This window comes from Panicum virgatum, chromosome 9N (assembly GCF_016808335.1).
Source record: "Panicum virgatum strain AP13 chromosome 9N, P.virgatum_v5, whole genome shotgun sequence".
Lineage (NCBI taxonomy): Eukaryota > Viridiplantae > Streptophyta > Magnoliopsida > Poales > Poaceae > Panicum > Panicum virgatum.
The window spans coordinates 56,318,992-56,342,189 of record NC_053153.1 but is presented as its reverse complement, the minus strand read 5'-3'; the positions used below and the strand labels follow the sequence as shown (position 1 = coordinate 56,342,189).

General features: G+C 45.6%; 1 protein-coding gene across 1 annotated transcript; it reads right to left on the bottom strand.

Annotated features, from left to right (window-relative positions):
* Positions 1-14,505: 14,505 nt before the first annotated feature.
* LOC120689147 lies at positions 14,506-21,958 on the bottom strand. Its single transcript, XM_039971473.1, has 5 exons — positions 21,534-21,958; positions 21,024-21,394; positions 16,621-16,922; positions 15,228-15,733; positions 14,506-15,086 (listed from the first exon to the last, which is right to left on the bottom strand). The coding sequence occupies exons 1-5, from the start codon at positions 21,864-21,866 to the stop codon at positions 14,709-14,711; spliced, it is 1,890 nt and encodes a 629-aa protein (XP_039827407.1). The 5' UTR covers positions 21,867-21,958; the 3' UTR covers positions 14,506-14,708.
* Between the last annotated feature and the right edge of the window lie 1,240 nt (positions 21,959-23,198).

The following is a 23,198-nucleotide window of genomic DNA, read 5'->3' as shown; positions in this document are numbered from 1 at the left end:
TGCTCCCAAAAAAATTTTGCCCAAATTTTTTTTGGGAACTAAACGCGGGCACTATTGTGCAAGCTGAAAGACTTAGTTTTGTGGTTCCAGTGAGTAAGATTGCAATCCAGACCTTGGATCCATGTTCTGAATATAGAGTTTAATTGGTTCACTTCTAAAATGTTGGCAAGCGAAAATGTTGACATGCCAAAATATGGGCTAAGCCCACAAATTCTGGCACTCATTTGGTTAAAGCCAGAAAAGCAACCCACCTTACAAAATGCTATTCTAGACTTGCTAAAGTTAAAAATTAGCAGCCCACATCTTGGCATGCCAATATTTTGGCATCCAACCAAGCAGGCCCATATAGTCCAAGGAGAGGGACAACAAGTTCTAGGCTTTCAAATTAGGGTCAGTTGGATCAATGCCACTCCAATTTCTTGAAATTGGATCTCATGTTGAAAATCATGCCATTGAGTGGCATGATTTTCAACATGACACCCAATTTCACGGAGTTGTGGTGGCATGAATCGAATTTTCCCTTCAAATTAGTATGCGGAGAAAAAACCCTTTTGTTACAAATTGTAGTATGGATGAAGATTGAAAATGATCAGAAGCCAAAATTTAAGTCCTGATAAGTAGGATGCAATGAGATTATTTGACATAACTCAAGCTAAGGTTTCAACAAAACACTTGTTGACTACACACAAGAGTATAAGCAGGTATGAAAAAGCATATACAGTAACTGTTAATAGAAACTTATGACAAATGCATAAGATTGAATATACAGTATAACTATGAGCATTGTGTGTTTTTTTTTGAAACGATGAGTATTGTATTAGGAATAAGTAAATGAACAAGTGAGGGGAAATGTAAGCAATGCTAGCTGATTAATTTGTGCCCCCTAAATTTACTATGAACTTCTAACACTTGTATCTCTTTTAAAAGATTACATATACAGCCTGTGTGTCAGTGAAGGGGCGGGGAGCTCGCCGACAGCCCCGGTGGAGCCGGATTTGCGAGGAGGGGCAGCAGGAGGAGGAACTTGCGCATCATGGCAGATGGGGACGGTTGTCGAGGGTGGGGCGGCCGAGGTGCACCATGAAGTGACACGAACAAAAGAACGAATGCTGTACATTGTGGATCGGAAGGCCATCATTGATCCCTTGAGAAAATGCTAAAAATCAGGCACCACTTTTTTTGTTATCAGATTTTATTTATTATTATTATGGCATAAGTACATGAAGAACGTGATGAGAAGAATACACAAACATCTCATTGACAGACACTGTCACACGTGCACTGAAAGTCGATGACTACCGTTAGGAGGCCTCGTTCGGTTGCATGAGCAACTGTTCCTAGCAGGAACAGTTCCTGGACAGGTTTGAGTGGATCCGGCCGGTTCACTCAATCCTTCCCTGGACAGGAACCATTCCTTGCCTCTGGACAGGAACCATTCATTGCTTGTTTTAAATCATTTGGTTGGACAGTTGGCTATTGCATTGAGTATATAACACATACAGGCTTCCATCGATCGATCCATCCATCCATCATACATGCTTTCATCCGTCAGTAAATACAATAGTAAACAAGAAAAATGCAGTAACTACTTGTATTGTAGGAATTCATAAGTATTAGAGCTCTTCACACTTAAATTACAGGAGGATATTATCTTAAACTTGCACAACAGTGGTTAGGGTTAGGGTTGTGGACTTACCCGAGAGGAACCTTGAAGGGGATCATGGCTGTGGTTCATGCCTAAGTCATCCCCAAATCAGCCGCCCAGGTTTGGGCCACCAACCCCTAGCGACGGCGGTAGGGCAGGGGCTTGTTCTTGCCGAGAGTGAGGGAGAATGAAGAACTAGGTCTGGCCTCCTGGAATTCATGGGAGCACTAAAGGGATAAGGTCCAGGGGAAAATTTGTCCTTCAAAATGTGAAATAAGCAACAGGAAATAAGAAAAGAAAAATGAAAAGATGGAAAATAGGGGACAATCCCTTGGATTGAAGAAATTCATTGGTTCGATGTCAAATTTATAAGATCGACCAAATTGGGTGTTAAAAATAGTGAGGCGCTCGAATTGAGTGTCAAATATTGAAACTCTCCTTTTGTGCATGCGTGCAAGTACCAATCGGAGTAGAGCATCAAAGGCCTAGAAAGGAAGAGGAGTATTCCTCTTGCTTGTATGCACGCAGAAGCTGCTAGAGTGAAGCTCAGCAAAGCTGGGAGCGAAAAAGGATTATGCTAAGGCTTTGCAAGCGTAAGCGAGAGCAAGGCTAAGTGGAGTCAGGTGACAAAATGATATCTATCAGGGTGCATTGACATAGCTTGGAGCATGCTGGTCTTTGATCTGTGTGGAGCATGCTGGCTCACCCTCACTCTACTCTTGTTCCTTTCCTTTTTTTGTGTCACTTTTTCTTCCCTTTTTTTCTTTTTTTCTCCTTATTTATCCTCCCATTTCTCCCATTTTCTTTATCTCCCTTATTATTATTAAAAGAAGATTTTATGTAAAAAGGTATCTCCTTTTTATGATAATCCAGGTTATATTCAGGTAGTGCTTTGTTTACGGTCGCAAGTTCAACCATGAGGGATTCATCCTGTAGCCATCAATAGCAACGTAGTTCCCAGCTTTGCCACTATTTGTTGATTTATCCATCATCATTCAAGCTGCAAGATTAGTGCCACAGTGCAACCAAGACAAATCCTGACCGTAGGTGTAGTTGCATCGTCCCGACGGCCAAAGCAGCAACTTCTTCCATTATTGATGACACGGAAGTCAACTTCTCCTCTTTCAACGCTTCTACTCTTTGTCATTCCCTGCATCGAATTGCATATATGAGAAACCGATCCAGTATCAAATACCTAAGAATTAACATATGAGTCAGCGAGAAATATTTCTGTAATATGAACAACAAGCATACCTGAAGTGGAAGAACGATTCTTCAACGAGGCTAGCTAGGTACAGCTTGCAGTTCTTCTTCTAGTGTCCTGGCTGGTGACAATGAAAGCACTCCTTGTCTGCAGCTTATCCAGATCTGGCCTTGGGTGTAGGGTTTGGCTTGGGGTTCACAACCTTAGCCTTACCCTTCTTCTTCCAAGAAGAATATTTCTTCATGAAAGTAGGCTTATTCTGGACAGCCACCACATGGCCGCAGCCTGTGCTTTTCTTGATGTCACCCTCTGCCATCTTGAGCATGCCGCACAGCTCATTCAAGCCCCTCTCAGCCCCGTGCATGTGGTAGTTCGAGATGAAGATTCCACAGCTCGGCGGTAAAGAGGCAAGAATGAAATCAGTGGCCAACTCTTGGCCAAGTGGGAAGCCTATAGCTTCTCCAACCTCTATGTGTAACCAACCATCTTGATTATGTGCGGCCTTAGTGCTGCGCCTTCTGCTAGCTTGGTCTCAGCAAAGGCCTTGTACACATTGAACCTTTTAGTCCTGGCCTGAGTCTGGAACATGCCCTGAAGCGCCACGATCAAATCGTGCACCGCATGGTTTGTTTAAAACTGCATATGCAGCTCGGGTTCCATGCAAGCTAGCATGAGGCAGCTTACTTCACGACCGTGATCATCGCTTTTCTATAAGCAGCCCTCTTAGTACCAGTGGCATTTGCATCTGGCTCTTCTGGCAGTGGAGTATCTAGAACTTCTTCCTTTTTCTCATACCTGAGAACAATTCTTAGGTTGCGGATCCAATCCTCATAATTTGTCCCATTCAACTTATTGCTCTCAAGTACGGAACATAAAGCAAATGGTTGGTTACGTGCCATTGATCTACAACAAAATAAAATGCAAAATGCTAAGACAAACGTATCCATGATGGAGTAAATGACATTAAACATTTAACAAGATTTAATCCCACTAAAATCAATATCCCTCTTTTGATTCTTATTGATTCAAGACCCATAACTAACAAGTCTACTAGTGAGCTTTTGCATCACCGCTAGGTGACTAGGTAGATCGATAAGCAACTCTTACTAATCATATCTCATATGACTCTTGTTGTTGGGTGACATCTCTATGTCTCGCTCCCAAACTTTTTCCCCAAAGTCCTTAACCGTTAAGATGATCTTATCAAGCTAACCAAATCTTATGCGTGTATGTATGTGATACAACTCTGTCTAGTCAAGGAAAACCAATGGCGCCCTAATTTCATAGACCCACCACCAATCGTACAAGACATTTGACAGTGCAAGGTTTAGTTGGTAGGGCATGATAGCTCAAAATTTGTGAGGGATCATTCTACTTCTACTATAAATGCTCGTAGTAGTAAAACATTAAGAATGGCAAGCACATAATTGTGAATCAGTATGGCCGTTGTTCGCCATGTTGATCTAATCTCCATGGAACTTGTTCACCATGTTGATTTTCATATCCATGTAACATGTCCACCATCCTTCGAGTGATGAAACCTCCAAGATCTAAAACTCGCTATTACACCAAATAAGCTAGTAAACAAATTACATTTACAGCTTGGATCATCACATGTTGGCACGCATGTCATTATATCAAATGTAACAATTCATATGACTCCTTCCGAATTGTCATAACCACAAAACATAGGTCATGAAACAATTACACACATGCATCACATACATATAGGGCCCATACCGATCACAAAACTTGCAAAACAAAGTTATGCATTTCCGACGTCCAAATTTAAATTGCAGAAAACCCTATCTTAGAGGCCGAATTTGGGAAATCAAATTTCAACAAAAACAGCATGTCTGTTCAAAACCATGTGTAACATTTTTTGTAGATGCAAATCGATATTAAATTTGCCTCAATCCGAGTTCGTATGCAAAAGTTATGACTGTTTTACCGTAAAACACACTTTTGCAACAAAACTGAATTCATAGTAGATCAAGTCTACTACCCTATGCATCTCATGCATCTGGCTTATGCCCCTAAGTTTCGATTCGACTAATCACATTGATCTCCAACTGCAACGACCGGTTTTATATGCATCACTTAACTTTGGTGGCGGAAAACAGACCGGTAGGAGTATGTTGTTACACAACCTTCGTAGCAAGTTCATAAAACTAGGTCAAAGATCAATATGCAACTACGCACATCTCCATATGCACACATCTGAACCTATAACGATGTAGAACTGGCTTTGATACCGTTGTAGGGATATGGCGTAGCAAAAACAAAAATTTGCTACCGCATAAACTAGGAACACTGCTATTATAGATCACGGAATTACCATTAGACGCGCAGGTGCGGAACTTCTGTAGCGCGTCGATGTCATGCGGACGGAAGCTGGTAGTGCAGTTGCGAGAACCTCCTCACAAACGGCTCGTCCTTGTGCAGCAGATGCGACACCTCCAACGTATCCACACGTACAGGAAGAAGCGTCGCACTCCGGACTGCTAGATCCGCAAGAGCGACCTAGGGCTTGGCGCACAGGAGGGCGGGCAACAGAGAATGCGGCCGCTAGGGGGGTGACGACCAAGGAGGGTTTGATTAGGGTTTTGGTGCCCCCTCTGTTTATATAGCCCTTGGGGCGCCCCTAAGGTGGGCTCCTCTGGGGCCGCACCTTGGGAGCCCCTTTTGGGCCTGATGAGGCTCATTAGTGCACCTAAGCCCAGTCTAATTCAGATCTCATCCTTATTAGGCTTCTGGGCCCTTAAGTGTGCAACCCTATGGGTTCACGCGCGAATAGAGATGGCTCGAGTACTCCTACTTGCCAAAAGTTGATAGTGGTATCTAGCAAGACGTGTCAACTCCTACGCGCGCGCAAATCATATCTGACGAGCCATCACAATCATATACATGTTGTTCCTTTTGCCTCACAGTATTTGGTCTAGCTCTAAGTTGACCTCCCTTTCTCGATACTGTGATTCAGATCCTTGGTTAACACTTAACCCTAGCATGGTCATGCACTTCTTGATCTGACTCACTCGAGGAGCCCAGAGATATCTCTCATATAGAGAGGGGGCAAATTCCATCTTAATCGACCATGTCTCACAGTATGCTTCTTGACAAACCCGAAAGCCACCTTTATAACTACCTAGTTACGGAGTAGCGTTTGATGGCTCCTAAGTTAGTCAGTTCACATATTGAGTACATGCGATGTTCAAGGAATACTTTACTAATCATGAGTATAAGGAAATATAATTGCCTCTAGGGCATATTTCCAACATATAGTACATTGGGTTTGCTATGTTGGGCTGGGCCTTATTGCTTACTAGGCTGATTTTTCGGGTCCCCACGGGTCGAATTCATTCCCCGAATCCGTCCCGCTTAGAATTTGGGCCCCACCCCATTAGCCCCGCGGGGGGAGTTCCAGCCCCGAACCCACCCCGAACGGGGCGGATCCCTGCGGGGAGCCGATAACATTGGCCCCGTTGCCAACCTGAACCATATACATGTTAAAAAAAATATTGAAAATGGTCGCTGCTTGACTTTTCCATCTCCGTACATCTTGTTGAGCACACGCCACCACTGTCTCCATGCTCCTTTGAATGCCCGCCGCTTCCCTCACCACACTAGTAGGGTAGGTCACCGCCGGCGCGCTCCACCAGCTCGGGTAGCTTCGGCCACCATCCTGATCTCCAGCTCGGAGGGGAAACTCGCACCCAATGCATCTGCCTTGCCCTCTATCGCATGCAGCATCTCCGTGCAGGTAGCTCATTGTCGCTGCCACGCTCGAGTGAGGCGATTCAGTCGACTCGGTCCAGCAGAAGCATTGACGCCGGGCCCCATCACCCCCCAACTGTGGAATCGCTGCCCCTCTAACTTGACTGAGCCTAGACTCTTCAGAGGTTTCTGGATCAACAATTCAACTGGACATGGAGACCAGATTCAATTTGAATAAGTGAATATCAGGTAACTCGTGTTGGAATTTATGGGCTTGGTTCATTTTGTTCTTTTATAATTAAAGAATTTAAAGCCCACTAATAAATGCTAAGGAAGAATGCGATTAATTTTGTATGGATGTTTGAGGAGGATCCCAACTGACTTAAATAGTGGAGCATGTGTACATCCACGTGCGCGCCCGCGCTCGCTTGCCTCGTCGGGCCATCGGTGCAGCGCAGTCTTGGTCTTGGCCGTGGCCGGCTCGGCTCAGGCTGGCTGGTTTGGTGCGGTTGGATATGCTAAGATGTGGAACATTTTGCCATTGAATGCAATTAATGTAATTATTATGAGATATAAAACGTTGGCAGTTGCTGATGAGTGGCACCAGAAATTGAAAGTGCATCTCGGTCCCTAATGGGGTTTGGTGAGTTGAATGACAACATGATTAAAGAAATAATAATTTTGTTGAGGATATCATGAGCAGGGATTCATGTATAAAAGTATTGTTGTCATTGGCTCATGTAATGAAGAATCAAACAGGAGGGAAATATTGTTGAAAGTCAAGCATATTGCGAAGGAAAATAGAAACAAGTGTTCATACAACGATCAATGTTGGGTTCTAATTATGGCTTGGCATAATGAAGAGTTATTTGTTTAAAAGATCAAAGAATCATGATTACAATGCAAGATAAATAAAGATATGAAATATGAGAATGTGACAAATGGAATTTATTGTTGATGTGCAAAGCTTAATTCAATAAGGTGAAGATAAGTGGTGAAGAAACCAACCGAGATGACTAGTACAAGGGACTAAGCAAGCTTTGGTGAAGCGACGGCTTACCACGATGAATTGCTAGGGTGAAGTAGCTAGTATCCATGGGGTGTTCGAAGTACCATATCTAAATCTTGTTGAGAGAAGCAATGCAATGCCTCAAATACTTATTGGAGTGACTTATGGTTTGAAGGACATATTTGCAAATGTGATGGAAATTCTAAGTCACTAACTCAAGTATGGATTTGCTCAAAGAGAAGGCTATGCAATGTTAAAGTCCCAAGGTTAACAAAGTCAAAAGTATGGCAAAAGATGAAGTGTTTCATGGCTCAAGTGATCAAATAGTGATTTATATTCGTTCTTCCATTTCGCTCTACTTGGTTTTGTTGTTTCTGTGTGTACAAGGACTTATAATATACTCAACATCAGCTGTAGGAGCACAACACCAAGTTGTATTTGTGTTAGAGCTCGAGGAAGGAAAGTAACTATGATTTGAGCAGGTCCTGCGTAGGATCGGTCTGACTGGTCACCCCAACCGGTCTGACTGGTTGCATGTTGATTTTAGCTTCTAAGTGTTAGACCGGTGTGACACCCCAGCCCAAGAGCTTAATAGGATTGATATAATACTCATACCAACAAGTTACAACTTCTTTTCCAAAAGCCGATCTCCAAAAGAACTCCGAGGTTAAGCGTGCTTGGTTCGGAAAAATTTGAAAATGGTGACCGACCGGGAAGTTCTTCCCGGTTGCGCATGAGTTAGGATAAAGTGTGCAGAAAAATGTGTGTTGGTCTGTGAGGGCAGTCTATGTCCTAGGAAGCTGCCAGATGTAAGCGGGCCCGGCCTCGGGGAGGCGGGACGTTATAGAATGGTATCAGAGCCAACTCTCGCGGTCTCACGGGCACGTACGGACGTAAGTGCACGGGCATGTGGATGGGCGCGTGGGGGCGCATATGCCACCGGCATGTGGACGGGCACATGGTGGGTCTGTGCGCGGGCATCTGGGATGCGCTGTTGGCACTGGACGCACGGACGTCGCACAGGAACCGTTAGCACTGGGCGTATGGACGTCGCACATGGCACAGGACGTGGCCAAGAGAGGATGTTCCTGGCTTGGGATTGACCGACGAGGACACCGATCTCTTAAGAGGGTGAGTATGTGACACCCCAGCCCAAGGGCTTAATAGGATTGATAGAATACTCATTCCAACATATTGCAACTTTTTTTCTGGAAGCCGATCTCCAAAAGAACTTCGAGGTTAAGTATGCTTGGCCCGGAGAAATTTGGGATGGGTGACCGACCGGGAACTTCTTCCCGGTTGTGCATGAGTGAGGACAAAGTATGTAGAAAAAACGTGTTTTAGTCTGAGAGGGCAGTCTATGTCCTAGGTGTTGACGCTCGCTAACATCTCATTTCAAGGTTCATTGGGAGCCTGAAATCTTGAGAATAATGTCTCATACCTGCCTATGTTATCCAGAAAGAGCCAATTCCACATTTCCTCTTAGAAATATTGCTATATTGGAATTTGGCCAGAAATGCAGGTAAAACAGGCTTCAAGCGTCAGGATACAAACCCGACCATCAGAGCAAGCTATCAGCTCCTGCATGAGCGTATAAAGGACGAGCGTCAACACTAGTGGTAGGAGTTATTACTAACAAATTCCACAGAGTGTTGGTGTATATTTATATGCAGGTTGCTTATGCTTGGAAATGAGAAGAGAATGCAGCCCATGAGCAAGGTGACACGTATGGATCTGAGGCAACAACTTCTTGACGAATCAGACGCATTCACAAGAATCTACGGGCCCACCAGAGCACCAAAACCAACTCAAGGCCCCTACCCATATACATGACATGGGGGCCCACCTAACAGTCTTCTGACTAAAGACCGGGACAAACGGAGCCAGCCCACGGTCGGCCGACCAGCTAGGTCGGCCGGCCCAGTGGTGATAGCCCACGGGCCCCACCGCCTGTCAGATGACACATGGCGAGGTGTGGTCGGTCCCCAATGGCAGTTTGGCTCATTTCTCGGGCAAGAGGCTGGTGGCTCCCTCCTATAAATACAAGGGGAGGGGGTGAGAATAGGAACACAACACACAACACACCACATACCACACCATCTCTTCTCTTGAGTTCTCACTTGAGTGAGAGTAGTCTTAGGGAGTTTAGGAGTAGAGGTACTTAGGAGGGGTGCCGGCAACAACGCTCTTCTCCAAATTATACCTCTACAAGAGCGAGGGAGATAGTCGGGGGATGTGCCGGGCTTGTCGGCGTTCTTCTCCGCTTGTACCTTGACGAATGCTTATTCGGTTGTAAGTGTTCGAGACTTTCTTTGTTTATTTAGAATTAGAGCCTAGATTGTAAGTTATCATCTCTGCCTTATATTAGTTGATGTGTATGCTAGCGAGTAGCATTTGACTCTGGAGTGGGCTCCGAATAGAAAAGGATAACCCTGTACGCCTCTAGAGTTAGTAGGGAAAGGCGTAGATGTGGTGTCTAGGCTGGACTATACCACTCAGTTGTCTGATAGTCCCACAGTTTGTAGAGGTAGCCGGCAGGTGGTGACAGCCCTGTTCGAGCCTTTTACTAATCCTCCACGTTCGGATATTGGATAGAGCATCATATTGGAACTATCGGCTTGTATAAGCCGGTCGATACCTTTAGCTCGAAGTATAACGGTGACGTGATCTCTTCTTCTAAACATAGATTCTAGATCTTAGAAAGTCCTCTATTTCCTATCCTCCTACAACAGTGTGTGTGTCCTTGGACAGCCTGAACCCGTAGGTAGTGTACTCACGTTCCCTAGTGGATACAATACCCTGGAATACTCTTGGGTGAAAGCTACAGCGGTATCCGTGCGTTTGCAGATTTTATTCGTGATGTTACAAAATACCAACACTAGGAAGCTGCCAGATGTAAGCGGGCCCGGTCTCAGGGAGGCGGGATGTTATAACTGGTCTCACCGGTCAGTGTACAGTTGTTTTAAGTGCTGTAATTTGCAGAATTTGTCGTAACGCCTATTCACCCCCCTCTAGGCGACATCCGAGATCCTTTCAGCAATTGACTCTCATCGAAGCCCATCAGAACGTCTATGTTTGTTGAACCTGAGGCACCACCACCACTATATAAACCAGCCTCCTCTCCTCTCATTCCACACAACACAACTCACAATCTAGGTACTCCTATTCAGGAGACCTCTTTTATCTCTCTCGGTTGCTCTTTGTATTCCCATCGCTAGCACTGTGTACACAGTACTGGCGAGACCAGGCCTCTGGAACCTCTGCACACTGAAGATCCTACTCGGGATAGTGGGCATTCAGGTTTTTGGGAAGCGTCTTGATGCGACTGCTCACTCCTGAACGACTACTTCCTGGTGGCCATCCTGAACATCTACTTCGACTACTTCCTGATGGTCTCCCTGAATGACTACTTCGTGTACTTCCTGGTGGCCGTTTGTGTGATTTCACTGCATACATTTTCCTGCAACAACTAAGTTCGACTACTTCAAGCAAGTCCAGTAGAGTAGTATGGCTACTCCAGTTGGCGATGGTGCATCCAATGCTTCGGGCAAAAGACCCGTCCCATTGTATAGACTGAAACTCTTATGTTTCATTCTATTTTTATCTAAATTTATATTGATCCTGAACACTTGCACATGCTATGTTTCGCTCACTATATTTATGAAAAAATTGCTCACATATATGTAATTTTTGAATTAAAATGTGCCTTAAATTGCCTAATTTTCTAACAACTTGCCCTCAGTTACCAAAGATTTGCCATTGCAGATACCCTGCTTGAAATTCAGAGTAGCAAATTAGTCATCTACTCATGGGTCTAAATGAATATTGTACAACTAAAGCCACCACTAATTCAGTCAGTTAAGCTACTCCCAGTGATCAACTGCGGATCTAGTATGCAAAAGAAAAACCAAGCAAGATGCACAGGCAGGAAGAGAAAAAGCTATGAATCCAAGAGGCGCTTAAAAAAGGGAAATTTGTATGCAGCACACTTTGAAAAATGTGGCTTTGTGTGCAGCACACCGTGAAATCAGATTTTGTCTCAAGCACATCTTAAAACTGTGATTTTGTCTACAAAACACCACGCCGAGTATAATAATCATTTTTAGCTGAGGGAAGGTGTAAAAGACCAATTTGCCCTCGGGCCCACTTGTCATCCTCATCCTTCTCTCCGGCAGGACATTCTTGTTGTTGCTGGAGACCCCTTCGTTGCCTGCAGACTCCGGGTTGCTTCCGTCGCTGCATCCTCAGATCTGCTCCTGCATGCGACCTGCCGCCGAGCTGGAACCTGTCCCTGCCTCAGCCTCACGGCCCGACGTCACCTCCTCTTTCCCCTCACGCCTTGGGTCCCGTCCATGGAGGAGTTGGGACGTTCGAGCGGGATGTCATCGTGGTCCATGAGTAGGCCGCGCACATCCGTGAGGGACGTGCCATCCCGACCCCCGAGATACCGTTCGGTTCGGGCTGGCGGGAGGCCGGGCAGCGCACGACGACGAGGACTTAGGGTTGCCGCTGGATTGGAGGTTGGGAAAAGCGACGTAGGTGGTGGCAGGGAGGGTCAGAGGGAAGTGTGGCACATGAAGAGGGAGGGGTGGTCGCAGTGGAAGGGAGGGCCGAGGTGGCCGAGCGGCGGGCGGCCGGAGACAGCATGGGGGCTGCGTTGCGGACGAAGGTTGAGATTGTTAGGGCCTTCTCTCCACAACCAGTGGCCAATGAGGTGGAGGCCACAAGCTCTAATGTCGGCAGCAGAGCACAAACACACACAGAGCAGGAAGGGGAAGAAAGAACGAAGAGGAAAAATGCCATTTCACAAACCAGTCACCGAACCAGATTAGAAATGAGTTTTTTTAATCAGCTCATTGTGCTGCAGACCAAACACTGATTTTATAGTGCGTGAGAAATAAATTCAACTTTGAGAGTGTGCGATAGGCAAAATCACGTTTTTGCGGTGTCCTACAGACTAAAAAGTAAAAACCCTTTTTATAAACAGACAGGTCAAATACCTTGCCACCCATATACTGGGCCTAAAACCGTCCGATGGCCCACGCTTATGGTTCAAATCTGGTCTGTTGGAGGCCCATACTGATGTAGACACAACGTTATTGTTTTTTTTTGTTTTCTTAGGGCAATCTTTGCCTTTTCCATGCTTCTTTGAACTTCCGGCTTTGTTGATGTAGTGGATGGCGTCACCGAAGACGTAAGTGTGTGTTGAGTTTTCTGGCAGGCGCGGAGCTAGAGCCTAGGGGTCGCCGAGGACTTGCTGTAAAATCAATAAGAAGCTGACACCGTTACCTGGCTCCGCGCCAAATTTCTGGAGGCGCCTTAAAAATCAGAGTAGGCCAACTAAAAGTTAAGAGATTACTGTAAAATATTTAGGCCGTTTCTAGTTCGGTTGCAAAATTTTTTACAAAAGAATCTTACTAATTTGAAGTACTAAATAAAGTCTATTTACAAATTTTTTTGTACAGATGGGTTGAAAATCGCGAGACGAATATAATGATGCTAATTAAAGCATTGTGTCCTACCGAATGGGCCGACCCCCCTAAGGGAACGCCCGCCTCCTCCTTTTATAGACACAAGGAGGGACGGTGTACATGCACAGGGGGTCATGAAAGTCGTCGTCTTTTCCCCGAATCGCGGGGGTGCAGTGGTCGAGCACTGTGGGAAGTACACTGTGGGGTATGGCGCCGGGCGTGGCTGTCGTCCTGGGCATCGTCCTTGGTCTTGCGGACATCGCGCCGGCGTCCTAGCGGCTCCAGCGGGCGGCGTGGCGGCGTTTCGAAGGTCTTGTAGGCCAGGGTCTTGTCCTGGTCAAGGCCGGAGTCGCTTCCGAGAGTCGTGCCCATGCCGTTCGGGGGTTCCGCGGAAGGAAAAGTACAAAAGAGGCACGGGGAGTTGGCAGCATAGTAGCTGGAGCAGTGCCGAGCACGTCTTGCACTGCGCCGCAGGTTCCCACAGTGTCGTCACAGCGTCCGGAATGGTAGAGCAGTGACCGAAGTTGGCGGACAAGACTCCGGTCACAGCCACTGTGGGGAATGGCGGCCTGACGTCGTCTGACCCTGGCGCTATGGAGGAGTGGTTGGCATTTAATGCCTTCGTATGGCGAGCGGGTGAGCGGAAGGGTCGTTTGTCCTTTCTGCCGAGGGGTGGCCTTGCCCAGCGGCAGAAGTGCACGCCTCAACCTCTCACACTTAATACGTGTTGGTGGGGGAGCTTCCAGCGGAAGGCTTGTGCCCGCGCCCGCGTCCGCGTGACACATGGCGGCTCCGGACCCCTCCCGAGCAGCTGGCTGAGCCGAGAGCTCACGGGGGTCCGGATAGGCACGTGGGAGTCCCGGACCCATCTGGGGTCGTCGGCCACAGGTGCTGGGCATTTCCATCTCTGGGACACGTGGTGACACCGGACCCGTCCCTGAGCGGGAAGCGGGTCCGGGACCGGGACCGTTGGTCCGGTGAGATGGAGTCGGACCCAGGGGTCCGGCTACTCAGCTCCTTAGGGCGTAGACGATCTGCTTTCTCGAGGGCAGGCTCGCTACCCTCGAGCGAGGCGGAGGTGCGGGGCGCGGTCGAGGGCTTCGGCGGGGAGCCCTCGAGCGAGGCGGAGATCACCCCGCGGGTCCGAGGTGGGTGCGGACGGGCCGTACTGCGTACGTGGGCCGCGTGCTGGGCTTCTTTGAGTCATTTCCTTTCTTCTAGATTAGAAGGGGGTTGCGGGCCTTCGTGGGCCCGGTTACCCAGCATGCGTTCATTTTTAGGGCGATTTTAGTCCCTCTGATTAGGGTGCCCCTAATCATGGTACCTGACAACTTGCGCATCGTGGCAGATGGGGACGGTTGTCGAGGGTGGGGCGGCCGTGGTGCACCATGATGTGACCCGGACAAAAGAACAAACGGTGTACATTATGGATCGGACGACCATCATTGATCTCTTGAGAAAATGCTAAAAATCAGGCACCACTTTTTTTTGTTATGAGATTTTATTTATTATTATTATGGCATAGTACACGAAGAACGTGACGAGTAGAATACACAAACATCTCATTGATAGATACTGTCACACGTGCACTGAAAGTCGATGACTACCGTCAAGCGGCTACATCAGATAATCTAAAATAAAGCGGCCATATCAGATCGCTTTCTCTCACTTGGCACCACTGTTAATAGGCTTCGAAAACGACCCGTACTTAACGCTGAACTCCACGAACTTGTCGGCGTCGGGGATCGCGTCCGCCACTGCCGCGTGTGCGCAGAGCCGGCCAGCCCACGCCGCCAGGTTCGGGACCTTGGCTTGGTCAAGGAGCGCGACCCCGGCGATCTTCTCGACCGCCCTCACCCACCCGACGTGCGACACCAGGGCGATGTCCAGGTACCCGACCCCGTCGCCGCCGAAGTAGCTCTTCCCCTGGCTGAGCTCCAGGAAAGCTGCCTCCAACAGCTGCAGGGCGGCGGACAGCTGCCCCGCCGCTTGCTCCTTGTCGCCGTCGTCCAATCCCCTGAGCGTGCGGATCGCCGGAGGGAGCTGTGTGTTAACCACCAGGGAAGCACACGATTAATTAGCCTCACGCCATGATTAACATACATTGCTGCTCAAAACTGGTCAGAATTATTGTTCAGAGAAATTAAACTCGCAACTAACTAGCTAGTTTTAATTTTGCTTTACCTTGTCGTCGATGTACTGTGCCCAGAACCGATGGACGGCGCGGGTGTACGGGTCGGCCGGGAGGATGGCCGGCGCGGCGGACGACCAGGCCTCGTCGACGTACTGGACGATGACGAGGGACTCGGAGATGGGCTTGCCGTGGTGGAGCAGGACGGGGATCTTCTTGTGCACGGGGTTGGACCTGAGCAGCAGCTCGCTCTTCTTGCCCACCTCCTCCTCCACGAACTCGTACTCGACGCCCTTCAGCTTCAGCGCGATCAGGACGCGGATCACGAACGGGCTCGGCCATAGGCCGATCACACGCAAGGCCGACGCCTCATCAGCTGACATTGTTGTTGGAGTACTGTATGTGTGGCTAAGGTGGTAGCTGTGTTGGCAGCACTGTGGCTTAATTTGGGACTGATCACTACTGATCTGAGGAGGTATATGGCGGCTGCTGCTGCTGGTATATATAAGATCTCGTGCTCTCGTGTATCTCTTTTCTCTCCACATGCTTTGTAGACGTCCTCGCGTGCGTCATGTTCCGGCCAGCTGCTGCCTTTTCCAACGCCTCGTCGGACCTTATGGGTGCGCTGGCGCTGAACTTGGAATTTTTTGAGGTGATGCCTTGCGTCATCGATGTTATGTGTTGGATCTCCTGTGGCTGATTGGTTTTGTGACCCAGACTTTAGCCATTATAGATACAGAACGAGAGAACACGGTTTGATTTGGATGTACACAAGAGAAAAACCAACCAACAGCTTATATACTCTAAAAAATGACAAAGTTCGGATAACCTCTTAATTAAACTACTTTCTTGGCTTTATTTACTCACACAACTATGCCACTTGATGCAAATCTATATCTAAATTACTAACATACACTATTATGAAAAATAATCTAAAGAAACCTATAATTGTAATCTGAATTATGCACCTATGCCATTATAAATAACTTAATAACATCCTAAATTTGCATCTCAAGCACCTACGCATGCCAAAAAATAATCTAATGTTACTCTAAATATGTATCTAAATTACCTAATACATCATCATAGCACGTCATAAAGTACACCAAAATAGTATTCTAAGCTACCTATTTGTGTAATTATTAATATATAAAATCTTGGCGCACTACAATAGGCAGCATTACATGGCCTTACAATTACTCACCAATTTTCTTTCTTTTTGCATACAGTTCCGTGAACTTTGACCTTAAAGTGCCTGCCAGCTCTGCTACGGGTAGGTCCTTAATGCCCTTCACCCACATGTTCCAAACCTCAACAACATTATTAGTAATATGGTCACACTTGATCTGCTCTGAAAACTTGCTCCTCATCCACATTAGCAGCTTATGATATGTATCAGATCATCAACTGGCAGCTCTGCACCTTCTAGGTATATATCTACATCACCTTCCTTTTCAGCTGCCATTTTTTCTTGCTGTGCTCTCTCATTGTCTGCTGCCAGACCAAGAAACTCATACATAGCATCATCATCTATTAATGTAACAGCAGCACCTATATGCTCCTCTGGGATAGGAATGTCTAAGTTGATATCTAGGTTGTCCCAATCAATTAAATCATGATGCTCCATGCTTGAGTGTGCTTGTGCACTACCATTATCTGTGACATTGTTCATGACAACCTTTGTAACACTAGAATTTCCAAGCAAATCTATGGGTTTATCCACGATATCTACAAACAAAACCAACCTCCTAGATGTATGCATTTTAGAGAAAGCAAGTGAAAGAGTTTTGTCATCCACCAATTCTCTTTCATCACCACTACTCGAGTCAAATTCATAGATTTTGAGTTCCTGGCAGTTCCCCCAAGATATCCATTTTGCTAGTTCTAACTCTACCATCTCTAAGGTACAATAACGATAGTCCACAACCCATTCAACACATTTCTGGGGCACAACGACAGAGCTACCATCATCTAGCTTTGCTAAGAATTGAGAAGTCTGAAGACACAACCTACTAAAAGCTACACCTAGATAGTGCCAACAAAAAAATGAAGACACATAAGCCACCATGACGCTCTATTTGATCTCTAATGCATCTTCCCCAAATCAAACCAAATTCACAACTCAGGGGTTAGGGTTAGGGTTGTGGGCTTACCCGGGAAGAACCTCGAAGGGGATCATGGCTGTGGCTCATGCCAACGTCGTCCCCAAATCAGCCGCTCAGGTTTGGGCCACCAACCCCTAGTGACGGCGGTAGGGCCGGGGGCCTATTCTTGCCGAGAGAGAGGGAGAATGAAGAACTGGGTCTAGCCTCCTGGAATTCACGAGATCAGTAAAGGGATGTGGTCTAGGCGAAAATTTGTCCTTCAAAATGTGAAATAAGCAATAAGAAATAAGTAAAGAAAATGAAAAGATGGAAAATAGGGGACAATCCCTTGGATTGAAGAAATTCATTGGTTCAATGTCAAAGTTATAAGATCGACCGAACTGGGCGTTAAAAATAGTGAGGCGCTCAAATTGAGTGTCAAATATTGAAACTCTCCTCCTTTTGTGCATGCGTGCAAGTACCAATCGGAGTAGAGCAGCAAAGGCCTAGAAAGGAAGAGGAGTATTCCTTTTGCTTATATGCACGCAGAAGCTGCTAGAGTGAAGCTCCGCAAAGCTGGGAGCGGATGAGGATTATGCTAAAGATTTGCAAGCGTAAGCAAGAGCAAGGCTAAGTGGAGTCAGGCGACAAAATGATATCTATCAGGGTGCATTGCCATAGCTTGGAACATGCTGGCCTTTGATCTGTGTGGAGCATGCTGGCTCACCCTCACTCTCCTCTTGCTCCTTTCCTTTTTTTGTCTCTATTTTTTCTTCTCTTTGTTTCTTTTTTATTTTCTCCTTTTTTTCATCCTCCCTTTTCCCTCATTTTCTTTATCTTCCTTTTTTCTTCTTTTTTATTTTTTTTCTTCATTCTCTCTTTTTTTTGACAAGACAAAGCTAACACCAACCTTGGTACGAATGGATCTTATTGTGTAGTGCTCACCAATCTCCCCCACACTTGGACTTTTGTGTCTTGCGACTCCAAATCAAGTGTGCGGTGTTGGTGCCTCCTTCATAGTGTGCTCCATCACAAAAGAGTACCAAGTTAATGTCTAGAGAAGCTCCCATCTTCTTGGGCATCACATGAGTCTCGTTCTTTTTAATCTCAACCTGAAATGGTTAGCGACAAAAAATACGTAAAGGTGCATACTATTCTAAAAATATTTTCTTGCTCTTATTATTTTTAAAGAAGATTTGATATAAAAAGGTATCTCCTTTTTTATGATAATCCGGGTTACATTTCGGTAGTGATTTGTTTACGGTCACAAGTTCAGCCATCAATGGCGACGAAGTTTCCAGCTTTGCTGCCAATTGTTGATTTATCCATCACGTTCAAGTTGCAAGATTAGTGCTGCAGTGCAACCACAAAATTTACAATGATTATTATAAACAAATGCATCTACAATTTTGCTAGAGAGGGTCCCAAACAACTTTTGAAGATTCTGTCGGTTGGGACTAGAGACGTGCTTTCTATGAATGTGTGCGTGAGGGCATGCCGCAAGCCTCGTCTGTGGGGTCGTGAAGTGCTTTTACAGAAGTTCCCCATATTGAACAATGGATGGTCGTGGAAGGTGAGCTAATTCGATTTGCTTCGAATTTCACTTCCTCCAACCATTCATCCTTGAAAAAAAAAGCTTTGTTGGGAGAAGAAGGCGGTGCCATAGGTATCCTCTCACAAAGGCAATTCAAGGTGTTTGTACGATTTTCAAAAGGATCATCCTCAAATTGGAAAGAGAACTTTGAAAGTTGAATTTCTTCTTCCCTCGATGTTTGTGGTTTGGGAGAGGGCTCAATAGACGAAACTTGGGGTGTGGAAGGTAAAGGGTTGGATTCCGCTGATGACGGCTCTCATGGCGCGACTTGGACTCCTGCTGGGGCTTGCAAAGATAGCCGAGAAAAGAAGAGTGTCTGTGTTTTCCTGGCATGCCGAGAAAAGATAACTCGAGTACTTTCCTTCTGTATCCGCTAGTTCTAAATCTATTTGAGTACTTTACATGACATACGGGTATGGGACATGCCCCATCCCATATCTCGTACAAATTCGTGGCATGTCAGGTATCCGGGGGCTTGGATCTGACAAGCCTCCGAGCTCTTTGTAGCCGAGTACTGTAGACTTTCGAGTACTTTTAAAGCTGTCTTCGAGTCCTTTGAACGTAACCTTCTTGATCTCAACATCATCTTATCTGCACTGTCTTTTTCTCATTGTTCTTGTTCCTCTAGAAAAACGTGCTGAGCACAGTGGGCGCCAGCTGTTGGGGTTGGATCCTGAACAGACGAAAGATGAGATAGAGTGAGAGGAAGAGAAAGATGAATGAGCAATAGGGAAAATGGACAAAAGCCACCACCTCCAAGCCCTAGGGTTATGTTTGCAGGAGGAAGAGGTGGGCAGGTGTCAGATTATATTTATTGTACTGGTGGGGTTGAATATTTCATATTGATCCCTGAATTTTATAACAAGGTCACTAATTACTACAGCTAAGTCCCTAAACCCCTTACTTAGCCTCTTCTCTATATCTCTACCTATTTCTAAAGCGAGTAAGGTTTCCACAAAATTTTTTGGTTTGGCCCGTCTTGTCTCATTGACAGGTGGACTTTTACTCTATCCCGTATGCGAGTCGGACTAGTCTTTCATCAATCGGAATCCTAATTGGAACCCGGATATATAAATCAATCGGAATCATAATTGGAACTTGGACAAATCAATTGGAATTCCAGTCCGATCCCGGATAATCAATGCCTCATATATATGATCGCAACACGGCCTGTATATGGAGTGAATGAGTACAAAGTTGGTGTTATTTCTTTGTTGGCGATATTAAAGTTGGTGATATTTCTTTGTTGGTGATATCATGTAGACTAGACAATTATGCCCGTGCGTTGCTATGGGTAGAGTTGGTATAAGTATCAGTTTCAGATATGTATAGTTGTCGTTTTTATTAATCTGTAGAGATCTATGTGATCGAGTCATGGACAGAGGGCTGGTCCGACTCGCATATATGATGGACTAAGGCTCACCTATCAATTACACAAGACGGACCAAACCAAAAGTTTAGATGAAAACCTTATTTGCTTTAGAAATAGATATAGATATACTACTACTAGAAACACACGGGCACCATGCTAGTTTCTAATAAAGCAAGTAAGGTTTTCACCTAAATTTTTAGTTTGGTCCGTCTTGTGTCCTTAATAGACCAGCCCATTTCGTATGAGAGTCAAACCAGCCCTCCATAAATAACTACTATACGTATTCGATACTTATATCAACTCTGCTATACGTACCGATACTTATAACAACTCTATCAGTAGCAACATACGTGTATAATTTCTAGTATTTTAAAAGCAAGTAAGATTTCCACCTAAATTTTTAGTTTGGTCCGTTTTGTATCATTGATGGGTGGAGCTTAGTCAATCCAGTATATAAGTCAGACTAGGCTTTCGCCAATCGGAATCTTAATTGGAATCCGGACAAATCAATTTGGAATCATAAACGGATCCCGAACAATCAATGCATTGCATGATCACAACACGGCATGTACATGGAGTGAACAAGTATAAAGTTGATGATATTATGTAGACTTATTATATTACTTGTAGCAACATACATGCACTATGGTAGTACTCATATAAAAGAGGTCTCTAGCCTTTAGGTGATCTGAAGAACGTGATATGAAAAATACACAAACATTTTATTGATAGACACTGTGTCACACGTGCACTGAAAGTAACGACTGTTAAGCGGCCATATCAGACCGCTTTCGCTCACTTGGCACCATTGTTAATAGGCTTCGAAGACGCGTACTTGACGCTGAACTCCACGAGCTTGTCCGCATCAGGGATCGCGTCTTCCACCGCCGCGTGCGCGTAGAGCCGGCCAGCCCACGCCGCCAGGTTCGGGACCTTGGCTTGGTCCAGGAACGCGACCCCGGCGATCTTCTCGACCGCCCTCACCCACCCGACGTACGACACCAGGGCGATGTCCAGGTACCCGACGCCGTCGCCGCCGAAGTAGCTCTTCCCCTGGCTGAGCTCCAGGAAGGCGCCCTCCAACAGCTGCAGGGCGGCGGACAGCTGCCCCGCCGCATGCTCCTTGTCGCCGTCGTCCGATCCCCTGAGCGTGCGGATCGCCGGAGGGAGCTGTGTGCATGTCGACCACCAGGGAAAAGCACACGATTAGCCTCACGTACGCCATCATTAACATATATTGCTGCTGAACTGATCAGAATTATTGTTCAGAGAATTTAAACTCGCAATTACTCTTGCAGTTTTGCTTTACCTTGTCGTCGATGTACTTTGCCCAGAATCGATGGACGGCGCGGGTGTACGGGTCGGCCGGGAGGATGGCCGGCGCGGCGGAGGACCAGGCCTCATCGATGTACTGGACGATGACGAGGGACTCGGAGATGGGCTTGCCGTGGTGGAGCAGGACGGGGATCCTCTTGTGCACGGGGTTAGACCTGAGCAGCAGCTCGCTCTTCTTGCCCAAATGCAGCTCCTCCTCCACGAACTCGTACTCGACGCCCTTCAGCTTCAGCGCAATCAGGACGCGGGTGACGAACGGGCTCGGCCATAGGCCGATCACACGCACGGCCGACGCCGCAGCTGACATTGTTGTTGGAGTACTGTGTGGCTAAGGTGAGAGCTGTGTTGGCAGTAGCGTGGCTTAATTTGGGACTGATCACTACTGATCTGATGAGGTATATGGCTGCTGCTGCTGGTATATATAAGATCTCGTGCTCTCGTATCACTTCTCTCTCCATTATGCTTTGTAGACGTCCTGGCGTGCGTCATGTTCCGGCCAGCGCGCTGTTGCCTTTTCCAGCGTCTCGTCGTAAGTGCTTGCGCTGGCCGTGGACTTGCTAATGTTTTGAGGTGATGACTTCCGTCATCGTTGCTATGTGTTGGATCTCCTGTGGCTGATTGGTTTTGTGACCCAGACATGAGCCATTATAAAGACACAACAAGAGAACACGGTTTGATTTGGATGTACAAGAGAAAAACCAACCAACAGATTACTCCCCTAACAAGATTTGTCTTTTCTATTCACCATGCACATAATCTTGAAGTTTTAAGTGAAGTTTTAAGTTTTTTTTTGATGGGTGGGAGCATACATCATAACATGTTTTAGAAAATATGCCACAGATTTCTTCATCATAATTTTGATAGGCTAGAACATTTGTAATAACATAATTCTTACAGCATAATTTTCGTAAGTAATAATAAAAATACTATACTATACTTTTTTTAACGTAGGTTTTGATGTCCATTCACCCTATCAAATTTTAACTTGAAACTCCACTTATGGATGGAGAAAAAGAAGACAAAAATTCGACCAATTGGCATAGTTGTAGGAGAAAACTGAAAAAGGTAGTTTATGGAATCATCTAGACTTTGAATATACACAAGGAGAATACTTTTTATATACTGACTGGATCTACACGTTAATTCTCACATGGTATGCTATAAATAAATGAATAAATAAATCTCGAAAATAAAATGAGAAACATTCACCATCAATCGGGTAGGTTCCAATCATCAGAGCTATTGGATTTATCATTTTCTAAAAAATTCATAACATTGGCTTTGTTATGTTTTCTAAAAATTTAACCGCATTCTATATCTAAATTACTAACATACACTATTATGAAAAATGGTCTAAAGAAACCTATAATTTTCATCTAAATTATCCACATATACCATTATAAAAATAACTTAATGACATCCTAAATTTGATCTCAAGCACCTACGTATGAAATATTAAAATAATCTAAAGTTACTCTAAATCTGAATCTAAATTACCCAATACATCATCATACAAAATCATAAAGTGCACGAAAATAGTGTTCTAAACTATCTAGGTATTTGTATAGTTAACCTACATGTTAAACAAACCATTTAAACGGACTAAACAGTGATTAAACGGTATGAACGGCTGATTAAA

Bases quoted from the DNA above. Each gene is read 5' to 3' on its own strand.
- LOC120689147 (XM_039971473.1), bottom strand. From the start codon at position 21,866: ATGTCAGCTGCGGCGTCGGCCGTGCGTGTGATCGGCCTATGGCCGAGC. The intron at 16,923-21,023 runs GTGAGCGAAAGC...GCATACATCTAG, and splicing joins CCTATTAACAATGGTGCCAA to GAGGTTGGTTTTGTTTGTAG. The intron at 15,087-15,227 runs GTAAAGCAAAAT...GTTAACACACAG, and splicing joins CACAGTACATCGACGACAAG to CTCCCTCCGGCGATCCGCAC.